This window comes from Sus scrofa, chromosome 6 (genome assembly GCF_054392235.1).
Source record: "Sus scrofa isolate SSC_HxYL_T2T_F1_AM1 chromosome 6, Sscrofa_HxYL_maternal_Yorkshire_Landrace_v2.0, whole genome shotgun sequence".
NCBI classification, from domain to species: Eukaryota; Metazoa; Chordata; class Mammalia; order Artiodactyla; family Suidae; genus Sus; species Sus scrofa.
Window position 1 is genome coordinate 90,485,964 of NC_139388.1, and position 22,776 is coordinate 90,508,739.

Sequence of the window (22,776 nt, forward strand, 5' to 3'; positions counted from 1 at the left end):
GACTCTAGACCTCAGAGGGCCAAGAAGAGAGAACAAAACCAAGAAAAGCAGGACCAGCTCTCTAGAAATGAGGGTTTTAGGGGACAGGGAAGAAATGGCTGAAGCTCTGGGGCCAGACTAGAGAGTTAGAAGCAGGGTAGCTGCTTTAGGGGAGCCAGGGAGCCAAAATAAATTCATGCCTAAAAGTACAATCACCGTGTAGGTCCAGGCCCTGATTGCCACTTGTGGCCACAAGAACTTGGCCCTGGGACTGGGAAGCAGTGTCTTTTGTGGGATTTTAAAACTTTGCTTCTTTCTTTCCTCTAGGAACTATCCTCTCCCCTCCCCCCACTCCCTACCCATCTCCCATCTGAGAGAAAACCAGCGGAATGATCAAGAAGCTAACCTGCAATCGTCAGACTTCAGACTTTTAAGATGATTCTAAACCACCAGAAAATCAATTTCATTTTCTATTTGGAGTTTATACCAAGAGAGTCTTCTCTATATCCCTGATCCTTTTGAATACCTTTTTCTATATTGTGATACCAGAAATTGTTCAACTTTTCACTCTATGGACTGTTTTTAAGGAGCTTTTTGGTTTTTTATGGGGTGGTTTGTAACCCCTTCAGCCCAGCCTCTCCCCATGTTTACTGACAAAGTCCACAGCGTTCTTGGGGAAATCCTCCAGTGACTCTGTCAGCTGTGTTGGGGGCCAAAGCCAGCTTAACGGGGCTTCCCTGCTCCTCCCCTAGTTTTATACCCCTTTCGATAACAGGAGAAACTTCAGAAACCAGCCCTTTCTCAGAGCCAATGATGTAACTTTACCAGAATGTCAGGCAGGGCTGCTGCCCTGATCCACAGAGCCCAGGAAAATGTCCCTGTCCCTTTGCTAAGGGTGGTTTTGGTGAGGCAGAGACCTCTGCTAAGAAGGTAGTATTGTTTTTCCTTCCTCCCTCCTGTTCTTTCTTTTCGGAGCTTCTTTAGATCAAAGACATAAGGAGTAGCTTCAGATATATCCGATACTGTGAATGTTTGACCACCTCGGTGGCCTTCGCCCTCCTGCCCTCCTTCCCCTTTTACCTCATCAGTAGCAGTGGTTCTGCTAAGTGCTCCCCCACCTCCCATCTCAGGAGACCAAAACTCACGGAAAAATAGGCACTTTTGGCCAAAAGCACTGATGGCACATTTTTAGTGGTGATTTGGACAAAGAAAGTTAAATGAGATTTTAAAAAAGATGTTCTAGTTCCGGCAGTGTGCACTTCACATGGGGAATGGTGGGTTTACCTCAGTCGGATCCTGCTAGGAAGTATTTCCAGGAGACCACCCCTGGGCCGCTCCCTTTAATCCTGGGGTGACAGGGGTGTGACTCAAAGAGGAGGTGGTTGTGGCCCGTGACCTTTCTCTTCCCTGCTGGTACCTGCCTTCAGATACCCTTCAGGAGTCCAGGAATTGGCTTTTAGGGGCCACCCTTGCCACAAAACCCCACCCCACCGGACAAGGGGTACCAGCACCAGCTCCGCTCCTTCCCACCTGCCATCTGAGGTCTGTTGGTTTTGCGGCTTGATTTTTGTGGTGGGTTTGGCTTTGATTTGGGGTTTTTTGTTGTATTTTTTTTCTTTTGGTTTTGAAAATGAGAACTGATGTCTCCATTTCCACTATTCCTGGTAAAGATTTGGGGGCATTTTTATTCAGTAGGGCTTCTCTAATCTCCCAGCTTGCTTCCCACAAACATCTGTCTGGAAGTTCTTAGAATTCTAATTCTAGGACAGAAAGTGAGCTTCCTGAAGTAGACAGTCAGTCACAGCCAGCGGTTGCAGGGGGCACCAGGGCAGTGAGCAGGAGAGAAGTCTACAGCCACTGCTCCCAGCAGTGGGAACCAGCCACATGTGCCAGAGTCTCTCCTGGCTGAGTTTTGTTTAGACAAACTCGGTTGATTTGAACTGATTTCAGGTGCGTGCATTTTCCTCTTAGTACTTACATGAGACTGTTACTAACCAACAGGTAGCTCTCCTCTGGGCAGGGACAAGAGCTCAGGTGGGATGTGTGACAGGCCAGGGGGAAAGGAGAGTGCCCCGTCTCAGGGACAGACTCATGGCCTGGGGGCATGGGGTCTGGAACCATGGCGCTTTCAGGGTGGAGCCCAAGCCTGGGCTTTGTTGCCCAGAGCAGTGGCGAGGTTGGAAATCCAGCTCACCTCAAACAGGCTGGTGTGAGCTCGCCTGTCAATGGCCAGCTGACCTGTTGGAAGAGCTGCAAGGGCTTACAGAGCTGAAACCTGTGGAATGAAGCTGGGAAAAGAGGCCAGGGCATGCACATCAGGAAGCTGGTACACCGAATATTATGTGCCCTCCAGGTCAGAGTAGCAGCTCTCATAGCACAGGATCCGGCCCCCAAATTTCCCCTCGATCTGTCACCAGCTCACTAACACTTGTCCCTGCCTTCTTGTCTATAAACTGGACCAGATCCCCATGCCCTTCCAGTGCTGAGAAGCCAGGATTTGGACAAGCCACCATGAGTGGTGTTCTTCCAAGCCTCTTTCCCTTTCCTGCCTCTCTGGTTAGAGAACTTGGGGTTTGCCAATTATTTGGATTTTTTTTTTCCTTCTTGCAATTGTGTGTGTGTCATTGTGCATGAAGAAAAACAGACTGTCCAGGTGGAAATGGTAAAGAGGGGAGAAGAGTTCATTTCCAGAATAAAAGATTTGGCGGCAGTTTTCCTGAAGTGACTCAGGCATACCACAGTAACAACTCTTGCTGCAATTTTATTTTTATTTCATTTTGAGAAATAAAGATTTCTTCCAAGCCACACGAGGTCTCTGCCACCCACCCACCCACAAAGCAGGATCTGAATTTATCAGCCAAGGGCCCATAGAGCCGCAGGGACCTGTCAGGGAATCTTGCCCACACACCCCCAGTCCCCCACTGTGTGTTCTTAGGGGCAGCTGGGGGTGAGGGGGTGACAGTCCACCTTGGGAATGGAGCCAGAGCTATGGCTTGACCAACACCAAGGAGTGCTCGTGGGACTAGCTGCCCAGGATCTCAGCCCCAGGCTGGGTTGTTTTACAAATCTCTCTCAAATGTTTTATTTTGGTGACAAAAATGAAGGAGCTTTGTAAATTAAAAAAAAAAAAGATTATGAATCATTATCAAGTAGTTTACATTTCTTGACAAAATAGGAACTATGGCAGCAGAATCAAATTGGCAAAATCCTTAGATTAAGTAGGCAATAATTAGGTCTGCTGTTTTGGCCTTTTGTAGTAAGAGAAATGGTGGTAGTGTTTAGATATGTGTTTGGTCTTGCTTCTTGCATTGCATTTTTCAATAAATTAAAAAAAAAAAAAAAAAAGACGGACTCCCTGAAGGTTGATCAACTTTTAAAGTTCTTTTCTCCTAGTGGCAACTTGGAAAAAATTAAACATGGATCAGAGAGACCCAGTCTAAGCCATTTTCTAAAGCTTTCCACATTGGCCAAAATGCAACTTCAACATATAAAAGGACTTCTGAGAACTGGCAAATGCTTTTTGCCAACTGGAAGGAGATTCCTTGGCATAGGCCACGACAAAAGAGAGAAGGGGGCTTCTCAGGCCTTTTTGGGGAGGGGTCAGACCCTCAGTATGGAGGCACTGGCAGTAGTGTAGCCCAGTGGGATGTACCCTGCGTGGCTGAGGGAAGAAGGGGGTTGAGGTGGTAGGAGTTAAAGGCTAAGTCCCCATTCCAGATGGCAGTGGAAGGTCTCATCTCTACCCCATTGCCCATCTTCCCAAAGGCCCAAACCCCCTCACCAGTGCCACCATGGAGGGAGCCTATCCCAGCCTGTAACATCACAACCTACCTTCCAAGTCTTAGGGTCCTTGCCCACCACTTCAGTTTTGCCAGCTTGCATCTCCCAATCACCCTGGCCTGGACCTCCAGCCCCTTCAGGTACCTGTCCAGAGCTAAAGCCGCTTTTGGAGGCTGAAGGAATTCCTGAGGCCAGGGCATGCTGGTCTCCAGAGTCCACATTAAAACGTTCTCTCTGGCTTATTGAACCCTTGTGCAGTTGGTATTTCTCTGTGAACCTTCAAGTCAGGGTGCCTTAGCAGCTGCTGGCTCCAGAGCATCCATCCCCTGGGATGTGACAGCTACTAGATATTGGGACTCCTAGTCCTGTATTGGGACCAAGGTCCGTGCTGCAGCCTCATAGCAGGCTGTCCCCTGCTCTTCAGACCCGGGCCCCCAAGTTCCCTCCTCCTCCCAACTTGGCATAACCCCCCAGACTGAGGCGGTCCAGCCGTGGCCAGCTTCGGTGAGCACAGTCCCTCGCTGCTGGGGCCCCAAGCAGGAGCTCCCCAAGTCCCAGATCCAGAGACTTGGAATGTTCAATGCAGGAACCAGAGGGCTGCACGGTGATAATCACATGGCCAGTCTGGGTCCGTGGACCCCAGGGTGGGTGCAGCCCAGAGCCCTTCAGAGGGTAACTATTGAGCAGGGCAGGTAACCCCAAGCGAGGATTAGCAGGCTCTGAACGCAGACTTCGCAGTGAGGGGACGGGTGAAGTACCCCGACGCGGGGACAGGTCCCAGCTTTCCTGCTCCACGCAGCCAATGGCTCGGGGAGTCCTGGGACCAGGGCTGGGGAGAAGAGCGCAGTCCCAGCCCGGGCCGTCGGGGGGCCGCAGCGCCTGAGCCCTCAGCACCCCCTGGCGAAGCCGTCGCGTTTCCAAATCGCGGTTCTCATAGAGCAGCGTGTTGGCGCAGATGAACACGAACAGGCCAACGCCCATGACCACAGGTCCAAGCAGCCGCAGCCTCTCGTGAGGGCCATGGGCCCGGCCGGCGCCACGACCCTCGCGCCGCAGCTCGGTCAATGGGGGCGAGCTGGAGTTTGCAGCCCGGGGCCCCGGGATCCCGGCGCGATGCGGCCAGTAGCCAGCCACTGCAATGCCCATGCCCACCAGTACCACGAGCGCCCCCAGCGCTGCGAACGCCCCCGACGGCGAGCGCAGCCGCAGCCGCGCCCGCACCCGCAGAGGCTCGGGCGGGGAGCGCGGGCGCCGGCGGCGGCCCAGGCGGCGGCCCAGGCGGGAGACGCGACCCTCGGGGCTCCTCCGCACTTCCCCGCAGTCTCCGGGGCTCCCAGCCGTCATCTCGCCGCCGTCCGGGCGCTCTGCAGAGAGAAGGTGAGAGGCAGGGACTGAATCGACGGGCCTAGGGTCGAAGCTCCAGATCGGGGGCTCAAGTCCGGGAGGGAAGATGGGGCTTCTCCGCCCAGGACGCTTGGAGATCCCTGGCGGCCACCCCCGGATTTTCCCGGGCTGCTAGGCGGGGAGCCGCCCCCGATCGGGTTTTCCGCAGCGGAGCTCGGAGCCAGAGACGCGCGGCAGAAGCCGGAGTTGGCCGGGACCGCGGGCGGAGACGAGGGAGGGGGGCACGCGCTGCTCCCTGGCGCATCCTGGGCTGCGGGGCTCTGGTCGCCTGAGCTCTCTTCGCCAGATTGCGGGTCCCAGGCCACCGGAGGTGTGGGGCCACCGGCAGCGGCGTCTCCAGCGTAAGTCCCGCCCGAGCTCGACCTCACCCCCGCACGTGGTTGCACGGTAGTAAAAGAGGGAGGGGTCACTTAGCCGCCCGGGTCTGCTGGGGTAGCTCGCTGGCCCCACCTCCCCCTCCCCTACTGCGCTTCACATACCGCAGCGGAGGAAGGGGGGGGTGTCACGGACTCCAGCCTCTTCCTGCCCGCCCTCTCCTTCCAGACCTCCTCAGTCAGCACTGAAGCTGCAGCAAGAGAGACTCGAGCTAGACTCCGAGAAGACCACTCTGACCAAGACCAGTGGCAGACTTTACCCAGCATTTCTTTAAACTCCGCGAAGAAGAGGCCTCCCCCTCCTTCGAGGCCGGGCTACGGCCCGGGCAGGAGGTAGGGGGCTGCGGCCCGGGCGCCTGGCCGGGTGAGCTCCCCTCCTGGCTTTCCCGTTGGCCCGGGCAAGGCTGTTCTCGTAGGTTTCAGCGTTTCCCATTCAGGCTCCTCGGGATGAATCATCCCCCTTACCCGCCGCCTGGCCTCCTCCGACCGAATGGCCCGCGTCCCAGCCGTAGCAGCACCGCCCTTGCACCTCAGACTGCCCCAGGGTCGAGGCCGCCCGGCATGAGCCCCTCCTGGCTGCTGATACAGCCCGGTCTGAGGCCTGGATCTGGGCCGGGCAGGAGTAGCTAGGCTGCGTGTGATGTGGCCCCTACGGAAGGGAGGGTGTGGGAGGAAATGGGGCCTCGGTCCAGGCGCTCTGGGCCGCAGGAGAGAAGGGTTAAGACCTCGCTGTCTAGTGGTGCGTCCTCAGGGCCCCAGTCTGGTTTCTCAACAGCTGCAGCGCTGGAGCCCGTAGCAGAGGCCCCAGGAAGGAGGCCTTGTTGCCCTACTCACTCCCATCCGCACCCCCGAAGCTCCAAGCAGGACATTCCATCCCTGGCTTGGACAGGAGCGCTGAAGTCCCGGGGCCTAGCAAGGAGCCCCGGCGTTTCCTGCGTCCAAAGCCTGGTGTTCACAGAGGGAAACTGTGGCCCAGAGAAGCGAGGGGGCCTGTCGGGGTCACAGGCCACACAGGACGGGGGATCCACCTGGACCCAACGCTGGGCACTTCTCCGCACAGCCCCGGGGAGCGTTCTGGGGGGAAGCGAGGCGCATTACCCTTTCTCCAGCCCCATGCTGAAGATACGACCACCCCATCCCAGGCCAGGCTGGCGCCCCGGCCCCAGTTCCGGAAAGGTCACCCCTGAGTCCCGCGGGCCCTGGCGGGGAAGGAAGCGGAGGCGTGCAAAGATATATGGGGCCGAACATGCTCAGAGACCCCGAGACTCAGGAGGGTGTGAGTCGACGCTGGGGGCCCCTGAGAGGCAGAAACTTGGAGACACTGTCCGAAGATCCCAGGTCGCGGGAAATTGCTCAGGCCCGGGGCCGGGGCAATCCGGGGTCCGGCCTCCGCACGAGTCCACAGTCCGGCCCTGGGGCAAGGGAGGACCTGGCTCCTGCCCTCCCCAAGGCCTTTCCGGAGGGAGGGGCCAGACGAAAAGTTAGGGAGAGTGGAGGGCGAACCGCAGGCCCTAGTTTTGCTCACCTGGCGGCGCTAAGCCGCGCCGTGCCGGGGTGGGTCCGAGTACGACTCCGAGTCCGAGTCCGAGTCCGCGCGCAGCGGCTCACTGCACTGCCAAGGTCTCCGCGGAATCTTGGCCCCCGGCCCCGCCCCCGGCCCCAGCCCCGCCCAGCGCCGCCCTGGCCCCGCCCCCTGGGAGCCACAGGGATTGTCTGGCCAGTGCCCCGCCTGGCCCCACCACAGGAAGGAGGAAGCTACTCAAGTCAGGCTCGCAGGTAAGCGCTGTGTGTGCGCCCGGTGTCTCAGAGGATCCGGGGGCCTGAGTCCCGGTTAACGACGTTTAGAAGGCCTGGGAGGGTGCCCTCTTCTCACGTGGGGAAACTGAGACCCCGATCTGGAGAGTCACCTATCCAGCCCCACAGCCTGAGCGAGCAGATAAGATTTGAAGCCCTCACGCCCTCCCCCGCCTCGCAGAGTCCCTCCTTACAGGCATCCGGTAGAGGACTCTCGGGGGGCATCTGAGAGCCCACAGATGCCCAGCGTCGTCCAAGGAGCTTCCCAGAGGAGGCGGCCCGAGTTCCTGCCTCCGCCCGACCCCACAGCTCTTCCTCTATTTGAATCTCACTGCCTTCACCTGTAAAATGGGCATAATGCTGTCTGCCTCGCAAGATGATGAGAAGTGAAAATCCGGCCTCGAGAGCGGGGTTGCATGATTAGGGGGCACAGCCGGCAGAAGCCTGCGAGCTCTCAATGAACAGTAATAACGTGGGGGGAGGGGTAAATGGAGATGAAGCCGGTTCTCAGAGCCGGGTGAGTCTCTTGGAGAGTCCTGCTGGCCTCCCTAACCTACCCGAAGAAGATGCGCTCAAGCTGCAGTGGGGAGGCGGTGCTCGTCCCAAATCAGGAGAAGGTTTCAGAGGGCTGCGGCGCCCCCCGCCGACGGGCTCGAGGGGGGCGGCGGAGCTTTAGTGCCCCTCCCGCCCCCAGAGGCAAGAATGTGGATTGGAGCCAGGGGGTTCGGCCGGCGGCCCAGTTTCCATGATGCTGGGGGCGGGCTCGGAGGAGGAGGAGTGGTGCGGGCGGATTGCCAGCCTCCGCGCGGCCCCCCTCACTCCCGCAGCCCAGCCGGGCCCCTCGGGAGGAATTTCCGGCCTGGGATTGATTATAACCCGCCCCTCCCCCCAGCCGCGGGGACCCCCCGGCAAGCGGGACCAGAGGGGAGGGCGACCGACGGTAATGAGACCCGGCTGTGCGCCCGGGGGGCGGGGCGGGGTGGAGGAAACTCGAGGAAGTCGCCGGCCTGGGCCACCCTACTCTCCAACGCTTAGCCACACAGCACAGCTGGGCCTCGAACCCTGGCTCTGGCCCTCCGGCTCAGCCGAGGAGCCCCGAAGCCACCCCCTGGTGGCGGGGCCTCCTCCAGTGGGGCGACTGCGAGGATACGCGTGTCTCCAGGAGGTCACGGCGGGTGGGGCCTCACCCCTGCGGATGTCCGAGAGCGAGGCCATGGTCGCCTTCCTGCCGCCCAGTGTGGGACGCAAGGCTCCCTCGGCCTGAGTTCGCGTCTGGGCTGTTGCCCGTGCTCCACTGAGGCAGTGACTTCTCTGTCTCCTCCCACTTCTTGCCTCCGCCATTCCCTTTGCTGGAGACCCCCTCTTCGCCGTGCACTTCGTCCCCCTCCCCACACGCGGACCCCACCTAACACCGACGCTCCTGCTCCCTGCTCTTCCTGGGGACACCACCTCTAGAGGCCAAATCCCAGGTAGCCTCCCCGTCCTTGTCCCCCTGCTCCACCTGCCCTGGCGTTTATCACTTGCTCCTCCTCCCTCCCCTCCCAGCTTTTCCCCTCCTCTGCCCTTTGCCCTCACTGGGGGGCTCCTGAGGCCTGGGCGCACAGGACCAGCCAGGCTTCCAGCAGCCAGCCATCTCTCTAGGCCTGGTGATCAGCCCTGTTCCTGCTCCTTCCGTTCCCCCTACTTTTGTGAAAGGCCCCAGGGCCGCTGTCCCAAACAGCCACCCCCTCCTCTGACCATGGGTATCAAGCCCATAGGGCAGTGTTTGAGGGCTGTAGAAACCTTCCCCTCTCATTTGGGGTGATGTGGGAGAGAAGGGTCCCCATTCCCAGATGTAACCCCTTTTAATTCTCTTGAGGGCTCTGGTAAGTCCGTGTTATGCCTAGTTTACAAATGAGGAAACTGGCTCAGAGCGGCAAAGAGACTTGCCCCCAGACACACAGCCAGACTGATTAGTGCCCCCTGATCCTCCGCAGAGGGATGTCTACCCACGGTTTGGCCCCGTGGGTGTGTAGATATGCAGACAGCCATTGGCCTCAGTATTGGGATACTGATCCCTTCCTGAATGTGCCTGGCCTCTGTGTGACCTGGACCCCTTCACTTCTGAACCAGGAGGGGCCTGGATGAGATGTCCCCTAGGACCAGGGTGATCAGTATATTGCCCCAAAGCTTCTCTGTGAAGGCAGAGAGCCAGACCCAGTGACCCTGAGGTCCCTGCCTAAGCGAGGCTCCATATCCTTTCCAGAAGCCACCATAGGGAGGGAGCAGCTGTCATCTTCTGTATGTCACAGCCCCACCCCGGGGCCATAGAAAAGCAGGGCCTGGGAATCTTTCTTCCCTCATCTCCACTTTAGGAACAGCCAAGCAGGCTGGGGATGGACTGCCCTGAATTTCCTGCCTGAGCCCAGGGATTCCTGAAACATCATAACCCTTTGCCAGTGTGGCTCCCACCCAGTGGGTCCACAGCCTCAACCAAGAATTTAGAACCTGGATTCAGAGGGGGAGAGCATGGCTCTGAGTCCACGGTTTAATTATGCTGCCCAGGCACTTGCTGGGTGCCCATGGGCCCGTCCCAGCCCCCCTGCACAGCCCCTGCCTCTATAACTCATCTTTCCCCCAAAGGACTTGTTGCCAGTGAGAACTGAGGGGCAAGTAGAATCCAGAAGCCCAGTCCTGCTGCCCCATTTTACGAGGATGGAAACCAGTGGCCCAAAGGACAGTGCCTCGACCAGGGTGACCCAGCAGGGCTTCAAGCCCCACAATCACAGGTCCCATGGGGGCCCAGGCCCTCAGAGGGTTCTGGAAGGTAAACTGCAGATCCATCCCCTCCTGCCCCATGGAAGCTCTGAGCTGGGCAACGGGGCTTCTCACCGGATGTCTCTGGGCCACAGGCAAAGCCCCAAGGGAGAATGGGCCCCCTAACACCACTGCCCTTGCAGCCCAGAGAAGAGCCAGCGCAACACTGGGAGGGCAGGGAGATGAGACTCTCCCAGGGGACAGGGCAAAGCCAGCCTCCCACCTGAATCCCTAGGCAGAGGGGTAACTCCAGGAACGTCACCACTGCACCGAACTTCCCTACCTCCATCCTTTTATACCTGTTACCTTCTTAAGTGTGTAAGACAGCCCTGAGAGTGAGGTGCCACTATCACCCCGTGTCACACGTACAGGCTGAGATTCAGTGAGGTCCAGGCTTGCCTGTGGTCACACAGCTGGTCACTGGCAGAGCCAGGAATAGAACCAAGTTTTAACCACAGGCTACACTACCTCCCAGTAGCCCTGTGACTGCAGCCAGAGCAGTTCATCTCTTTATGCCTCAGTTTCCTCCTCTACAAAGTGAGGGGACAATGGAAGCAACAGCCACAAAGGGCTATGATGAGGATGGAGCCCCCATTAGGGTTTTTCTGGCCTTTAGCTGGTTCTCACACCTATAAAATGTCAGGCCGAGGTTAGTGGTTCTCTTTATCCACCTTCTCTGGGCTGGCTGTTGGGGACCAGAGAAGACACAGCCTTGGGTCCCACCCAGATCCTTCAGGGTTTGGGGTAAATGGGCCACCCCACAAAGGCTGAGGAAGCAGCAGCTGACTCCATGTGGGGGGCAGGCAGCAGGGAGGACTTCGTGGAGGAGGGGGTCTCAGGGTCAGAATAGTTTTCCCTGCTGCAAGATATTCCAGGCAGTAGAGACAGCATGCAGACAGCCTGGAGGCATGGACATGGGGGCAGGTGCTGTGGGGGAGCAGGGGATGGGATGAAAGGGGGTCAGGACCTGATTGCAGAGCACCTGAAACACAAGATTCAGGATCTGAGGCTCAACCCTCTGGCTCTTTGAGCCACAGGAGGTTTTAAAGCAAAGGAGTGGCTTGATCCATATATACCTGGGTAAGGTCTTTACCTGCTGTCAGTATGGGGCCTGGGGATTGTTTCTCTGAGAGGACACGAGGGCATCGGCATGATGTGGGGCTCCAGGCTGACCCAGGAGCAGGTATAGTGTTGGGGAAATGTGCCACCTACAGAGGAAGGTGACACCCCTGGCCGCCATGAGGAAAAGGACCTCTAAACATCAGTCCCCTACCTCCCAGGTCCTATGGTTCTGTCCTGAAGCCAGCAGCTTTGGCCCCCTCTCACCCTGATCCCTGCCAGTTCCTGTCCTGGTCCCCTGGGACCTTCCTCACCTCCTTTTTCAGAGGCAGGATCAAAGAAAGTGACTTAATCAGAGCCAGACCTAGGAGTCCAAGACTGAGGCTTGAATTGTGGTCCAGCCACTTACTTACTGGCTGTGTGACCAAGAGAGATCTCTGTCTCCCTGAGCCTGACTTTTCCTGCTCTGTAAAACGGAGTTGTGATGTAAGTCCCCCACTCCAAGGGCTGCGAGGAGCACGAAGTGGGACAGGCATGAGGGGACTCAGCAGAGCCTCCCCAGGTAGGAGGCTGAACTGCACTGAAGAGGAGCCCCCCGCTCCTGGTCAACCTAGAGGTGGTGCTGGGGGCCCAGGGCATCAGCAGTTGAGGAGAGGGGTAATGAAGGCTTCCTGGAAGAGGAAGAATTTGAGCAGGGCTTGGGGAGAATACCAGACAGAAGTTGCTGTAAGGGCAGAGCCACAGAGCAGGGGAGAGAAGGAACTGAGTTGTTGGAAGGGAGTGTGGGAAGGGCAAGGGATGAGGCTGAAGAGGAATTGGTACCAGGTCGTGAAGAGACTTGAATGCCCTGTGCAAAGGCTTAATCCGGGAGGAGATAGCTGTGTGTTCGCCCAAACACCCTCAAGGCAGTCATGTCGTCTCTGAGCCTCAGTTTCTTCATCTGACTGCGTGCTGATTACAGCACAGGGTTATGCGGATGCCCCATTTGACAAGAGCCCGCAGAGCCTGTGCAGAAGTGCCCAATGAACCTTAGCTGTGGTTATTGTCACTGTTACTATTTCGACTGCTCTTAGTTTTGAGGGTCTACCTCCTTTCTGTGTTTGGTTCCAATTTCTTAAACATTCTGATTGGCTCAGCTTGAATCAGGTGTCTATTCCTGGTCCAATCAGCTGAGGACTAGAGGGAGGGGCCTGGTCAGGAGTCCAAAAGGAGCTTCTCTCAGAAGCCTGGGAGAGGGTAACAGGTCCTGACAGTGCCTGCCAGCCTTGGAGGATAGGGGTGGGACTTTGGAAGTTGGGTGATCTCCTACCAGAAATGTGACTGCAGGCACATATCTGCCACCAGCGGTCTCAGCCATGGCACATGTGTTCAGCCAAGGACTGAAACTGGAGGTTTCCTGTGAAGATCTGCATTCCCCTGCCAGTGCTCACAACAGACAGGTCACAACAGGAACCACAGGGCAAGAAAAACCTCACTTGAGAAAATTATACCTACGTGTTTCCCTTCCTCCCTTGTAAATTAGGAAAATGGCATTGTGCAGTGGGGCATGCCTTAGAGTGGAGCCAGGCTGCAGCCAGCCCACACCAGCAATAGCCAACACCAATAGGAAACCTTTGTTTTTGAGATTGGAGTAATTTGTTACTGCAGCATAACCCAGTGAAACCTAACTAATACACCTGGTGTAGTAAGCACTTGTTACATAGTAGCTAATTATTATTTTATTTCAGTGACTGACTGAAGAGTGAACCTGGCTGATGTTGCCAGAAGGGAATTTAAGAAAATGATTTTAAGCAAGATTGGAATGTATTTCTCTTTCTCTCTACAGCTAGAGCATTAACCACCTAACATCAACAGGGAGGCTCCCAAATTAGGGACCCCGGCTCCTTCCATCTTGTTGCTCTGTCATCCCAAGGTGTGGTACCCAGCCTGTCTTCATGGTTGAAGATGCTCAGTATTCCCTCTCCCTGAGTCTGCAGACCAGCCAGGGAGAATGGGGTTGGGGAAGGGGCTGCTTCCTCTTTATTGGCCCAATACCCAATGCACAAGTCCAGAATGATTCTTTCTCATTGGTTAGAACTAGGGCACATGACCACTCAGCTCCAGGGGAGGCTGGGAAATGGATACTGGGAGACTGGTAGGAGTCCTTGCCACAGAAACAGCAGGGATGTGGCACCTCTCTTTGGTAATAGATCACCCTGCAGATGAGGCGGTGAGCACCATGGTGGTGGGGGTAGGGAGCAGAGGCTGGCTTCTCTGGAGCCTGGGATCCAAGGTGGGGAACCCTTCAGGGCAGGCCCCTTGGTTGGGGGAGCCCTGGAGTTGGCAGCATGCCCAGCCAGCCATCCTCCCATCCTTTGTGTCAAGAAGCAGGGGCCAGTGGGGACTCTGTCTGTCCATCTACTTCTCAGTCACCTTGGCCCTGCAGAGAGCAGCTCTCGGGCTCTCAGATCATATGTTCCAGTTTCTCCACACTGCAACCCTGGACTGGTGCCAATTCTGTAGTTAACATGGGGTCAGATGCCAGACTCCAAAGATCTTGAATAAAATGCTTGTAAATTGTAAAGACGAAGTAACAGGCCCAGATGGCGGTTCCTTCGTGGCTCGGAGGGTTAAGGATCTGGCAGTTGTCACTGCTGTGGTGCGGGTTCAGGCCTGGAAACTTAGACATGCCAAGGGGGCGGGAGGCGGGGGTGGGGATTACAGCCCAGAGAAGGTGAGTGACATGTCCAACGTCACAGAGTTTGATGATGAGTCAAGACACCCCAATTTGCCCTCCCCCATCTCAGAGAGGCAGCACTCCAGTTTTAGGGGGCAATCCCTTGCCTTTGAGCCGCGCAGAGGGCTTGGTACCCAGGCCCGAGGCAGAAGGAGGCGAGAAACACGTCAGAGACACCGCAGTGGAGCCAGGGAACCTGTGAACAGCGAGCGGCTCAGGGAAGCCTGGATACGGCGGGCAGGCGAGACCATTCCCGGGGCCTCGTGGCCGCCGCCTGGTGGCGAGGCCCCCACACTGCATCCAGCTCCAACCTGCCGGCTCCCCGAGCCTCAGCACATGCAGCAGAGGCCGGGGCCCAACCCTGCCTCTGTGCCAACGTCCCACAATGTCATCTGCGCGAACGCGTGTCCGCCTCGGATGCTCATCCGGAACCCGGGATCGCCGGCTTTCGGACCTCCCTGCAAACCGCAGGCTGTCTACCATAGAAGGGATTCTGCCTGGGGAGGTCGGGAGAGAGTAAGGACACAAAGCTGCATGGCAGGACCTTAGGGGACGAAGCCCGGTGAGGGCCTGGGGGTGGAGGGCGGAGTCAGACTCAGGCAGCGTGGGAGCCCCTGCCAAATCCTAATGCTCCAGTGAGGGCAACACCACCCTGGCCCTGCCTTACGATCAGGGAAAAGGCTCTGAGACACGAAATGGTGCAGACAGAGCTGGGTGGGACCCCCCCCCGGGTGGGACCCCCCCCTCCCCGGGACTGGTCTCAGCCCAAACTCTGGCCCTGGGTTTCTTGCCTAGCCGAGTCCCTAGCTTGGGCATGCAGCCCAGGCCTGCAGGAGTTTTTTTTATCGGACAGGCCCCTGTCCTTTGGCGTTTATGGGGACTATTTCCCCCTTGCAGAGGGGACCGGAGGCCCAGGGAGTTCCCTCCCTTACAAGTGCCCTCTCCCCCTTCCTTCCCTCAAATGCAGGGAGATGCAGAGCGCAGGTGGTTCCAGCATCCACATAGGGGTAGCTTTGCTGCCCATTTTACAGATGAAGAGGACAGGGCAGAGCAGGCTGCGGTGGGCTTCCCCAGTGCCTCCTCTTCCTCCCCATCCTCAAGGCTCCACACAGGGAGGTGGGGCGAGAGGATTTAGCCCTGAAGGAGGAGATGGTGTGAAGTGAGCTTTGAAGGGACAGGCAAGGCACTTGGGGTGGAGGGACCCGTTGGCCTAGCACTCATTCAAACAAGGCTGGCATGAGGCCATTGACCTCTTCCCCTGCAGGTGTAACAGGTACTGAGCCATTTCCTATTTCCAGGCTCTGAGGTGACACGAACCCCCCCCAAACCCAAAGTCACACAGCATATGGGGTGTCCTCAGGACTCCAGGCCAAGTTTGTCTCACTTAAAAGCCTTCTCTACACCGAGTTGGGGGATAGGGGTATGAATTACTATCCACATTTTACAAATGAGGAAACCATGGCCCAGAGAGTTTAAGCAACTTGTCCAAGGTCACATTGTAAGAAAGTAGTGAGAGTCACACCCTTCCTAGAATCTCTCATGTCCTCATCCGTAAAATCTGGACAACATGCTGACCTTGCAGGGCTGCCAAGAGGACCAGGTAACTTGACCGAACACCCCCTCCCCTGAGCCTGGCGTGCAGCCAGCACACTGTCAGCACTAGATCATTCGCTCTGTCTCCTACTGATATTTCCCAGGAGCCTCGTGTCCCAAATCAGATTCCAGTAAGAAGAGACAGCCAAGAGGAGGAGGAGATGTCCTCACGTAATTGCAGAGTTTCTTCACTGGGACGCCAGCGCCTCCAGCCAGCGAGCTAAGAGGCCGCCTCGGAGCGCTGGCCATGCCTTGCTGACACTGTTGGCTCCAGCCCAAGTTTCTGGTTTGGAAGAACCACTGAAGATGCTTGGAGAGACTTTTCAGATTTCCTGCCAAGGGATGCTTGAGGGAAATTAAGATGACAAAAAGGTCATTGAAAGACCCCCACAGTCAACTTTCACGGTGACCGAATGACAAAGGTAGCATCACATGGTGTCACCGGAGTGTGTGGTCATGAATTGTTCCTTTCTTTTCAAATGATTCGAGGCTTCCCAATAAAGATGATTAACTGAATGATATTTGCTATCTAAGCCTTCATAAGATTTTTCATAGAAATAAACTCAGGCCCGGGGAAGGGCATTTCACTTTGTCTGGGGGGCTGCAGAACGCAGTCCTAGGAGACAACTTGGTGAGTCCTCTGCGGTTGGGCTTGAATGGTTTCCACTAGTCTTCCTGTTGTGAATAACACCAGTATAAACCCCTTTGTTCTGTTTTCTTTGAGTTTTCTCACCTTAGGATGAGTGCCCAGGAGTGTGAGTCCCAGCACTGCCCCTGCCAGCTTCCCCCCCAATTCCAGGTGATTCCTGGCTCCATCATCTGCATCCTGGCTGTGCCCACTCAGAGTGCACCCAGCTGCCCTGGGTCTCAGCATAGATACCAGGTATAATGAAGCACCTGATAGGTGTTCTAATTTGCATTTCTCAAGAATATGCCCTAATTTTTTGTCTTTTTTTTGTCTTTTCCAGGGCCGCTTCCCGCTGCCTATGGAGGTTCCCAGGTTAGGGGTCTAATCGGAGCTATAGCTACTGGCCTACACCACAGCTCACAGCAACGCTGGATCCTTAACCTACTGAGTGAGGCCAGGGATGGAACCCACATCCTCATGGATGCTGGTTGGGTTCGTTAACCACTGAGACATGATGGGAACTCCTCCCCTAGTTTAAAAAAAAAAATTATTTTATGGCTGCACCCACAGCATTGTGACATATGGAAGTTCCTGTGCCAGGGATTGAATCCCAGCTACAGCTGCAACCTACGCTGCAGCTGCGGCAACACCGGATCCTTTAACCCACTAGGTGGGGTGGAAGATCGAACCTGCATCTCCACAGCAACCTGAGCCACTGAAGTTAGATTCTTAACCCACTGCCCGACAGCAGGAACTCTTCCCCTGGTTCTTAAAAGACTCTCTAAGCAACCCCAGGTTTTCCTGGAAAGTGTGAATTAAGGATAAGTAGTCTATTTAATGCAAAAAAGAATTTTGATTCTGATGGGACCTAATTAAATCTTCATTTGCCTTTTGGTAAAACTCTTTCATTGTGAATATAACTGGGAATGTGCATAAAACCTTCTGGAACTCTCCTGACGCAAACTCCTATCTCCTTTCCCCCCACCCCAGAATGGGCCTCCCTCTTGGCCCATTACAAGTACCCCCTCTTCCCTTGGCCCCCAAAATACACCGTCTTCTGCCCTTGAATAGCACAGGTTCGTGTTTTGAAACAGTTAGAGTGTAGCTGGGTCTGTTGTAGAAATTTGTTTGGAGTTAAAGTTCTGCTCATGTGTGCGTCTGGCTTCTCTAGTCTGTGCGATTTGCCCTCATTGCTTTCTGAGGCTGTAGTTTATTCATTTTCATTTTGTTAAAAGAAACACACCACAGCTTGTCCATTCTCCTATTTAAAAGACATTGGGGTTGTTTCTAGTTTTCAGCCCTTACAAATAAGGACATTGCTGTACATGTCATTTAGTGTCCAGTGTGGCCTGCACACTCCTGGCCGATCCACACCGAGGTGCAGGTGCTAGCTTTGCTTTTCCTTGGTTCACCTGGTGGATTAATGGTGAAATGAAACATCTTGCATTTCAAGTCCTGAGATTTTTGCCTCCTATAGCTGGTGCTCCTGCACCAAATATGGATTCATTTAAATTTAGATTTTAGTATTAAAAACGAGGCTCTCTGTAACTAGGTGAAGCTTCTTTGTATTTTTTAAATTTCTTAAAATTTTTAAATTTTATTTTTTTTGGCCTCGCCCACAGCAAGGATCGAACCTGCACTACTACAGCAGTGACAATGCCAGATCCTTAACCTGCTTCCCTGAAGCTTCTTTTTTAAAAATTTTTTTAATTGAAGTGTAGTCAAGTTACAATATTATATAAGTTACAGGTGTAAAATATAGTGATTTGCAATTTTTAAAGCTTCAGTTATAGTTATTATAAAATATTGGCTGTATTCCCTGTGTTGTTAATATATCCTTGTAGCTTATTTTATACATAATAGCTTGTACCTCTTAATTTCCTGTCCCTCTATTTTCCCTCCCACCTCCCCCTCCCCCATAACCACTAGTTTGTCTCCATATTGGTGAGTCTGCTTCTTTTTTGGTTATATTCACTAGTTTGCTGTATTTTTTTAGATTCCACATACATAGGCATGGCAAAAAAAAAAAAAAAAAAAAGATCAGATTACTAAAAGGCCTAGAAGAGTGGAAAATACCTGAGGGATTTGGTAGATAATGGGGTAACATTCGGTTGACTCCCTAAACCTCAAAAAAATTAATAGACTATAGGTTTACAGAAAAGTTGAGTGGAAAGTCCTGAGTTCCCAAACACTCCTCTACCCACCTCCTCTTTAATTTTTTTTTTTTTGCTTTTAGCCTGTTTCCAGGCTAGGGGTCAAATCAGAGCCACAGCTGCCCACCCACACCACAGCCAGAGCAATGTGGGTTCCGAGCCTCATCTGCAACCTACACCACAGCTCACAGCAACGCCGGATCCTTAACCCACTGAATGGGGCGAGGGATCGAACCCTCATCTTCATGGATACTAGTCGGGTTTGCTACCACTAAGCCACAATGGGAACTCCGCCTTAATTTTTTTTTGTGGCTGCACCTGAAGCCTGCAGAAAATCCCAGGCCAGGGATTGAACCCAAGCCACAGCTGTAACCAGATCCACAGCAGTGATAATGCTGGATCCTTAACCACTAGGCCACCAGGAAACGCCATCCTCCACTCTGGTTTTTATTGTTGACATCTTGCATTGGTGTAGTACATTTGTTACAACTGATGAACTGATACTTAGATAGTCCATAATTTACACTGAGGTTCACTATGTGGTACCTTCTATGGCTTTTCACAAATGTATGACATGTATCCACCAATCCACCACTGCAGTACCATATGGAGTAGTTTCTCTGCCTTAAAAATCCCCTGTGCCCTGGATTTCCCATTGTGGCTCAGCAGGTTAAGAACCTGACTAGTATCCAAAACTCCCTGTGTCCTACCTCGTCCCTCCCTCCCCTGAACTCCTAGCAACCACTGATCTTCTTACTCTCTCCTTAGTTTTTCTTTTCCAGAACATCCTATAGTTGAAATCTCACACTATGTAGCCTTTTCAGATTGGCTTCTTTTGCTATAAGTGGGCATTTAAGGCTCCTCCGGCCCACAACAAGTGGAAGTTCCTGGGCCAGGGATCAAACCCACGCCACAGCAGTAGCCAGAACCACAGCAGTGGCAACACCAGATCCTTAACCTGCTGAACCACTAGGGCACTCCCTAGTCAAGGTTATCTTAAGACTTGTAATTCCTTCAAGCAGCACATAGCCTGCACAATGAAACATTTGAATTGGTTATTGTCTAAGAACTTGGAGTCAGCTGTGTCTAGTTCCAGCTGAGTTGGTTAAGACTGCATAGGAAACACCCCCTCCAACCTTCAAATGAGCACACGTGTCTCCCTTTGCCATCGGAAGGCCAAAAACTCTGCCCTCAGAACTTGTTGAGGCCTATAGCCTAGTTACACCTGTGCAGAATCATGATTACTGCACCTTTTCCCAATTACCACTTTCCCCACCCTCTCAGACTGCCCTGCTTCCTCATTCTTTATCCCATAAATACCCGGAGCCCCTTGCCTTCCCGGAGGCTGTTTGAGATGTGTCCTCCCATCTCCTTGTTTGGCTACGTTGCAGGTAAACCCTCTCTGCTATAATCCCTGGTGTGTTAGCATTTTGGCTTGCTGTGTGTCTGGCAAAATGGAACTGGGTTGGTAACAATAGCCACAAAACAACTTGCTGGGATTGTGCTGAATCTATGGCACAAGTTGGAAAGAACAAACATTTTAACAACAGTGAGTCTTCCTATCCATGAACATGGAATACTGCTCCATTCATTTCATTGTTTGATTTATTTTACCAGAGATCTTATACAAATTTGTTCATTTATACCTAAGTATTTCGTTTTGGTATAAAATGGTATTGGATTGTTTTTGTTTTGTTTTGTCTTTTTTTTTGGTTGAGTTTTGCTTTTTAGGGCCACATCCGCAGCATATGGAAGTTCCCAGGCCAGGGGTTGGATTGGAGCTACAGCTGCCAGCCACAGCCACAGCAATGCCAGATCTGAGCCTTCTCTGTCACCTACACCACAGCTCACAGCAACTCTGGATCCCTGACCCAATGAGCAAGGTCAGCATCAAACCAGCATCCTCATGGATACTAGTCAGATTTGTTTCACTGAGCCACAATAGGAATTCTGGTATTGGGTTTTTTAAAAATCATTTTTGGGGGCCACACCTCTGGCATGTAAACATTCCCAAGTCGGAGATCAAACCCTCACCACAGCAGTGACCTGAACTGCTGCAGTGACAACACCAGATCTTTAACCTGCTGAGCCACCAGGGAACTCCTAAATGGTATTGGTTTAAATTTCAAATTCTAATTTTTCGTTGCTGTACATAGGAAAGCAATTGACTTTTGTATATTAATCTTGTATCCTAAAAAATTGCTTATTAGTGGAGTTCCCGTTGTGGTGCAGTGGTTAGCAAATCCGACTAGGAACCATGAGGTTGCGGGTTCGGTCCCTGCCCTTGCTCAGTGGGTTAACGACCCGGAGTTGCCATGAGCTGTGGTGTAGGTTGCAGATGCGGCTCGGATCCTGCATTGTGGTGGCTCTGGCGTAGGCTGGCAGCTACAGCTCCGATTCGACCCCTAGCCTGGGAACCTCCATATGCCATGGGAGCAGCCCAAGAAATGACAAAAAGACAAAAAAAAAAAATTGCTTATTAGTTTCAGGAATTTTCATGTCCTTCTTGGGATTTTTCTACAAAGATGATCATGTTATTTGCAAATAAAAGCCATTTTAATTTTTTTTCCATCCCCATGTGTATACCTTTTACTCCCTTTGTCTTATGGCAAAATTTCTACTGGGATGTTGAGTCGGAGTGGTGAGATGGGATACACTGTCCTGTTGCTAATCTAAGAAAAGCATTTAGTTTCTCATTATTAAGCATGATGTTAGCTTAATAGGTTTTTACAGATTTCTTTATCAAGTTGAGGAAGTTACTCTCTGTTCCTAGTTTGCTGAGAGTTTTTATCATGAGTGTTGGATTTTGTTAAATGCTTTTTCTGCATCTGTTGATATGCTTGGGTCATTTTTTTTTTTCTTTTTATGGCCACACTTGCAGTGTATGGAGGTTCCCAGGCTAGGGGTCGAATTGGAGCTGCAGCTGCCAGCCTACACCACAGCCACAGCAACGCCAGATCTGAGTCACATCTGTGACCTACGCTGCAGCTTGTGGCAACGCTGGACCCTTAACCCACTGAGTGAGGCCAGGGATTGAGCCCACGTCCTCATAGAAAAACCACTGGGTTCTTAACCTGCTGAGCCACAACAAGAACTCCTTGGGTCATTTTTCCTTTACCCTGTTCGTGTGATGGATTACAATAATTGATTTTTGAATATTGAACTAGTCTTGCACATGTGGAATAAATTCCACCTGGTCCCTGGTCGTGGTATAGAATTCTTTTTACACATCATTGGGTTCTATTTGCTGATATTTTGTTGAGGATATTTGTATCTGTGTTCATGAATATTGGTCTGTACTTTTCCTTTCTTGTCATGTCTTTAGTTTTGGTATTGGGGTAATGCTGGTCTCAAAAAATGAGTTAAGACATGGAATTCCTGTTGTGGCGCAGCAGAAACAAATCCAACTAGGAACCATGAGTTTGTGAGTTCAATTCCTGGCCTTGCTCAGCGGATTAAGGATCCCCTGTTGCCCTGAGCAGTGGTGTAGGTCACAGACGCAGATCAGATCCTACATTGCTGTGGCTGTGGTGTAGGCCGGCAGCTGTAGCTCCGATTAGACCCCCTAGCCTGGGAACCTCCATATGCTGTGAGTGTGGCCCTAAAAAGCAAAAATAAAGAGGGGAGGTGGTTTAAGAAGTATTCCTGCTGCTTCTATTTTTGAGAATTGGTATAACTTCCTAAATGTTTTGTGGAATTCACCAGTGAAACATCTGAGCCTGAAGCTTTCTGTTTTGAAAATTTATTGGATTTCCCTGGTGTCTCATCTGGTTGAGAATCTGGCATTGTAACTGCGGAGGCTCTGTTGCTGCTGTTGTGAAGGTTTGATCCCTGGCCTGGGAACATCTGCATGTCAAGGGCATGGCCAAAAAACAAAATAAAACAAAAAAGTTATTGTTGATTCAGTTTCTCTAATAGATATAGTCCTGTTTGTTTATTTAGATTGTGTTTTTCTTTTTCTTTTCTTTTTCTTTTTTTTTTTTTTTTTTTTTTTTTTTTTTGTCTTTTTGCTATTTCTTTGGGCCGCTCCCACGGCATATGGAGGTTCCCAGGCTAGGGATCGAATCGGAGCTGTAGCCACTGGCCTACACCAGAGCCACAGCAACGTGGGATCCGAGCCGCGTCTGCAACCTACACCACAGCTCACGGCAACACCGGATCGTTAACCCACTGAGCAAGGGCAGGGACCGAACCCGCAACCTCAGGGTTCCTAGTCGGATTCGTTAACCACTGCGCCACGACGGGAACTCCTAGATTGAGTTTTTCAATGGGCGTTCCCGTCACGGCTCAGGGATTAACGAACCTGACTAATATCCATGAAGTTGCAGGTCTGATCCCTGGTCTCACTCAGTGGGTTAAGGATCTGGTGTTGCCATGAGCTGTGGTATAGGTCGAAGATGTGGCTCAGATCCTGCATTGCTGTGGCTGTGGCGTAAGCCAGTGGCTATGGCTCTGATTGGACCCCTAGCCTGGGAACCTCTATATGCTGTGGGTTTGGCC

The 22,776-nt window shown here is 53.2% G+C and overlaps 3 protein-coding genes across 44 annotated transcripts in view; 2 read left to right on the forward strand and 1 right to left on the reverse strand.

Annotated features, from left to right (window-relative positions):
• Nucleotides 1-3,324, forward strand: part of EPB41 (erythrocyte membrane protein band 4.1) — a 189,554-nt gene extending 186,230 nt beyond the window's left edge. For all 41 annotated transcript variants that reach the window (XM_084963563.1, XM_084963524.1, XM_084963543.1 and 38 more), the window contains one exon: nucleotides 307-3,324. The gene's annotated coding sequence lies outside the window, so the exon portion shown is untranslated. The remainder of the gene's footprint in view (nucleotides 1-306) is intronic.
• Nucleotides 2,730-7,146, reverse strand: TMEM200B (transmembrane protein 200B). Of its 2 annotated transcripts, XM_021095722.2 has the most exons (3): nucleotides 7,063-7,146; nucleotides 5,643-5,728; nucleotides 2,730-5,123 (listed from the first exon to the last, which is right to left on the reverse strand). In XM_021095722.2, the coding sequence occupies exon 3, from the start codon at nucleotides 5,101-5,103 to the stop codon at nucleotides 4,180-4,182; it is 924 nt and encodes a 307-aa protein (XP_020951381.1). In that variant the 5' UTR covers nucleotides 5,104-5,123; nucleotides 5,643-5,728; nucleotides 7,063-7,146; the 3' UTR covers nucleotides 2,730-4,179. The 2 variants fall into 2 exon arrangements, with proteins under 2 accessions (XP_020951381.1, XP_005653444.1); XM_005653387.4 differs by lacking the exon at nucleotides 5,643-5,728.
• LOC146402641 (uncharacterized) lies at nucleotides 6,632-16,014 on the forward strand. Its single transcript, XM_084963623.1, has 2 exons — nucleotides 6,632-7,313; nucleotides 15,600-16,014. The coding sequence occupies exons 1-2, from the start codon at nucleotides 6,772-6,774 to the stop codon at nucleotides 15,628-15,630; spliced, it is 573 nt and encodes a 190-aa protein (XP_084819749.1). The 5' UTR covers nucleotides 6,632-6,771; the 3' UTR covers nucleotides 15,631-16,014.
• Nucleotides 16,015-22,776: the final 6,762 nt, after the last annotated feature.

Bases quoted from the DNA above. Each gene is read 5' to 3' on its own strand.
- TMEM200B (XM_005653387.4), bottom strand. From the start codon at position 5,103: ATGACGGCTGGGAGCCCCGGAGACTGCGGGGAAGTGCGGAGGAGCCCC.
- LOC146402641 (XM_084963623.1), top strand. From the start codon at position 6,772: ATGGGGCCGAACATGCTCAGAGACCCCGAGACTCAGGAGGGTGTGAGT. The intron at 7,314-15,599 runs GTAAGCGCTGTG...GATATTTCCCAG, and splicing joins TACTCAAGTCAGGCTCGCAG to GAGCCTCGTGTCCCAAATCA.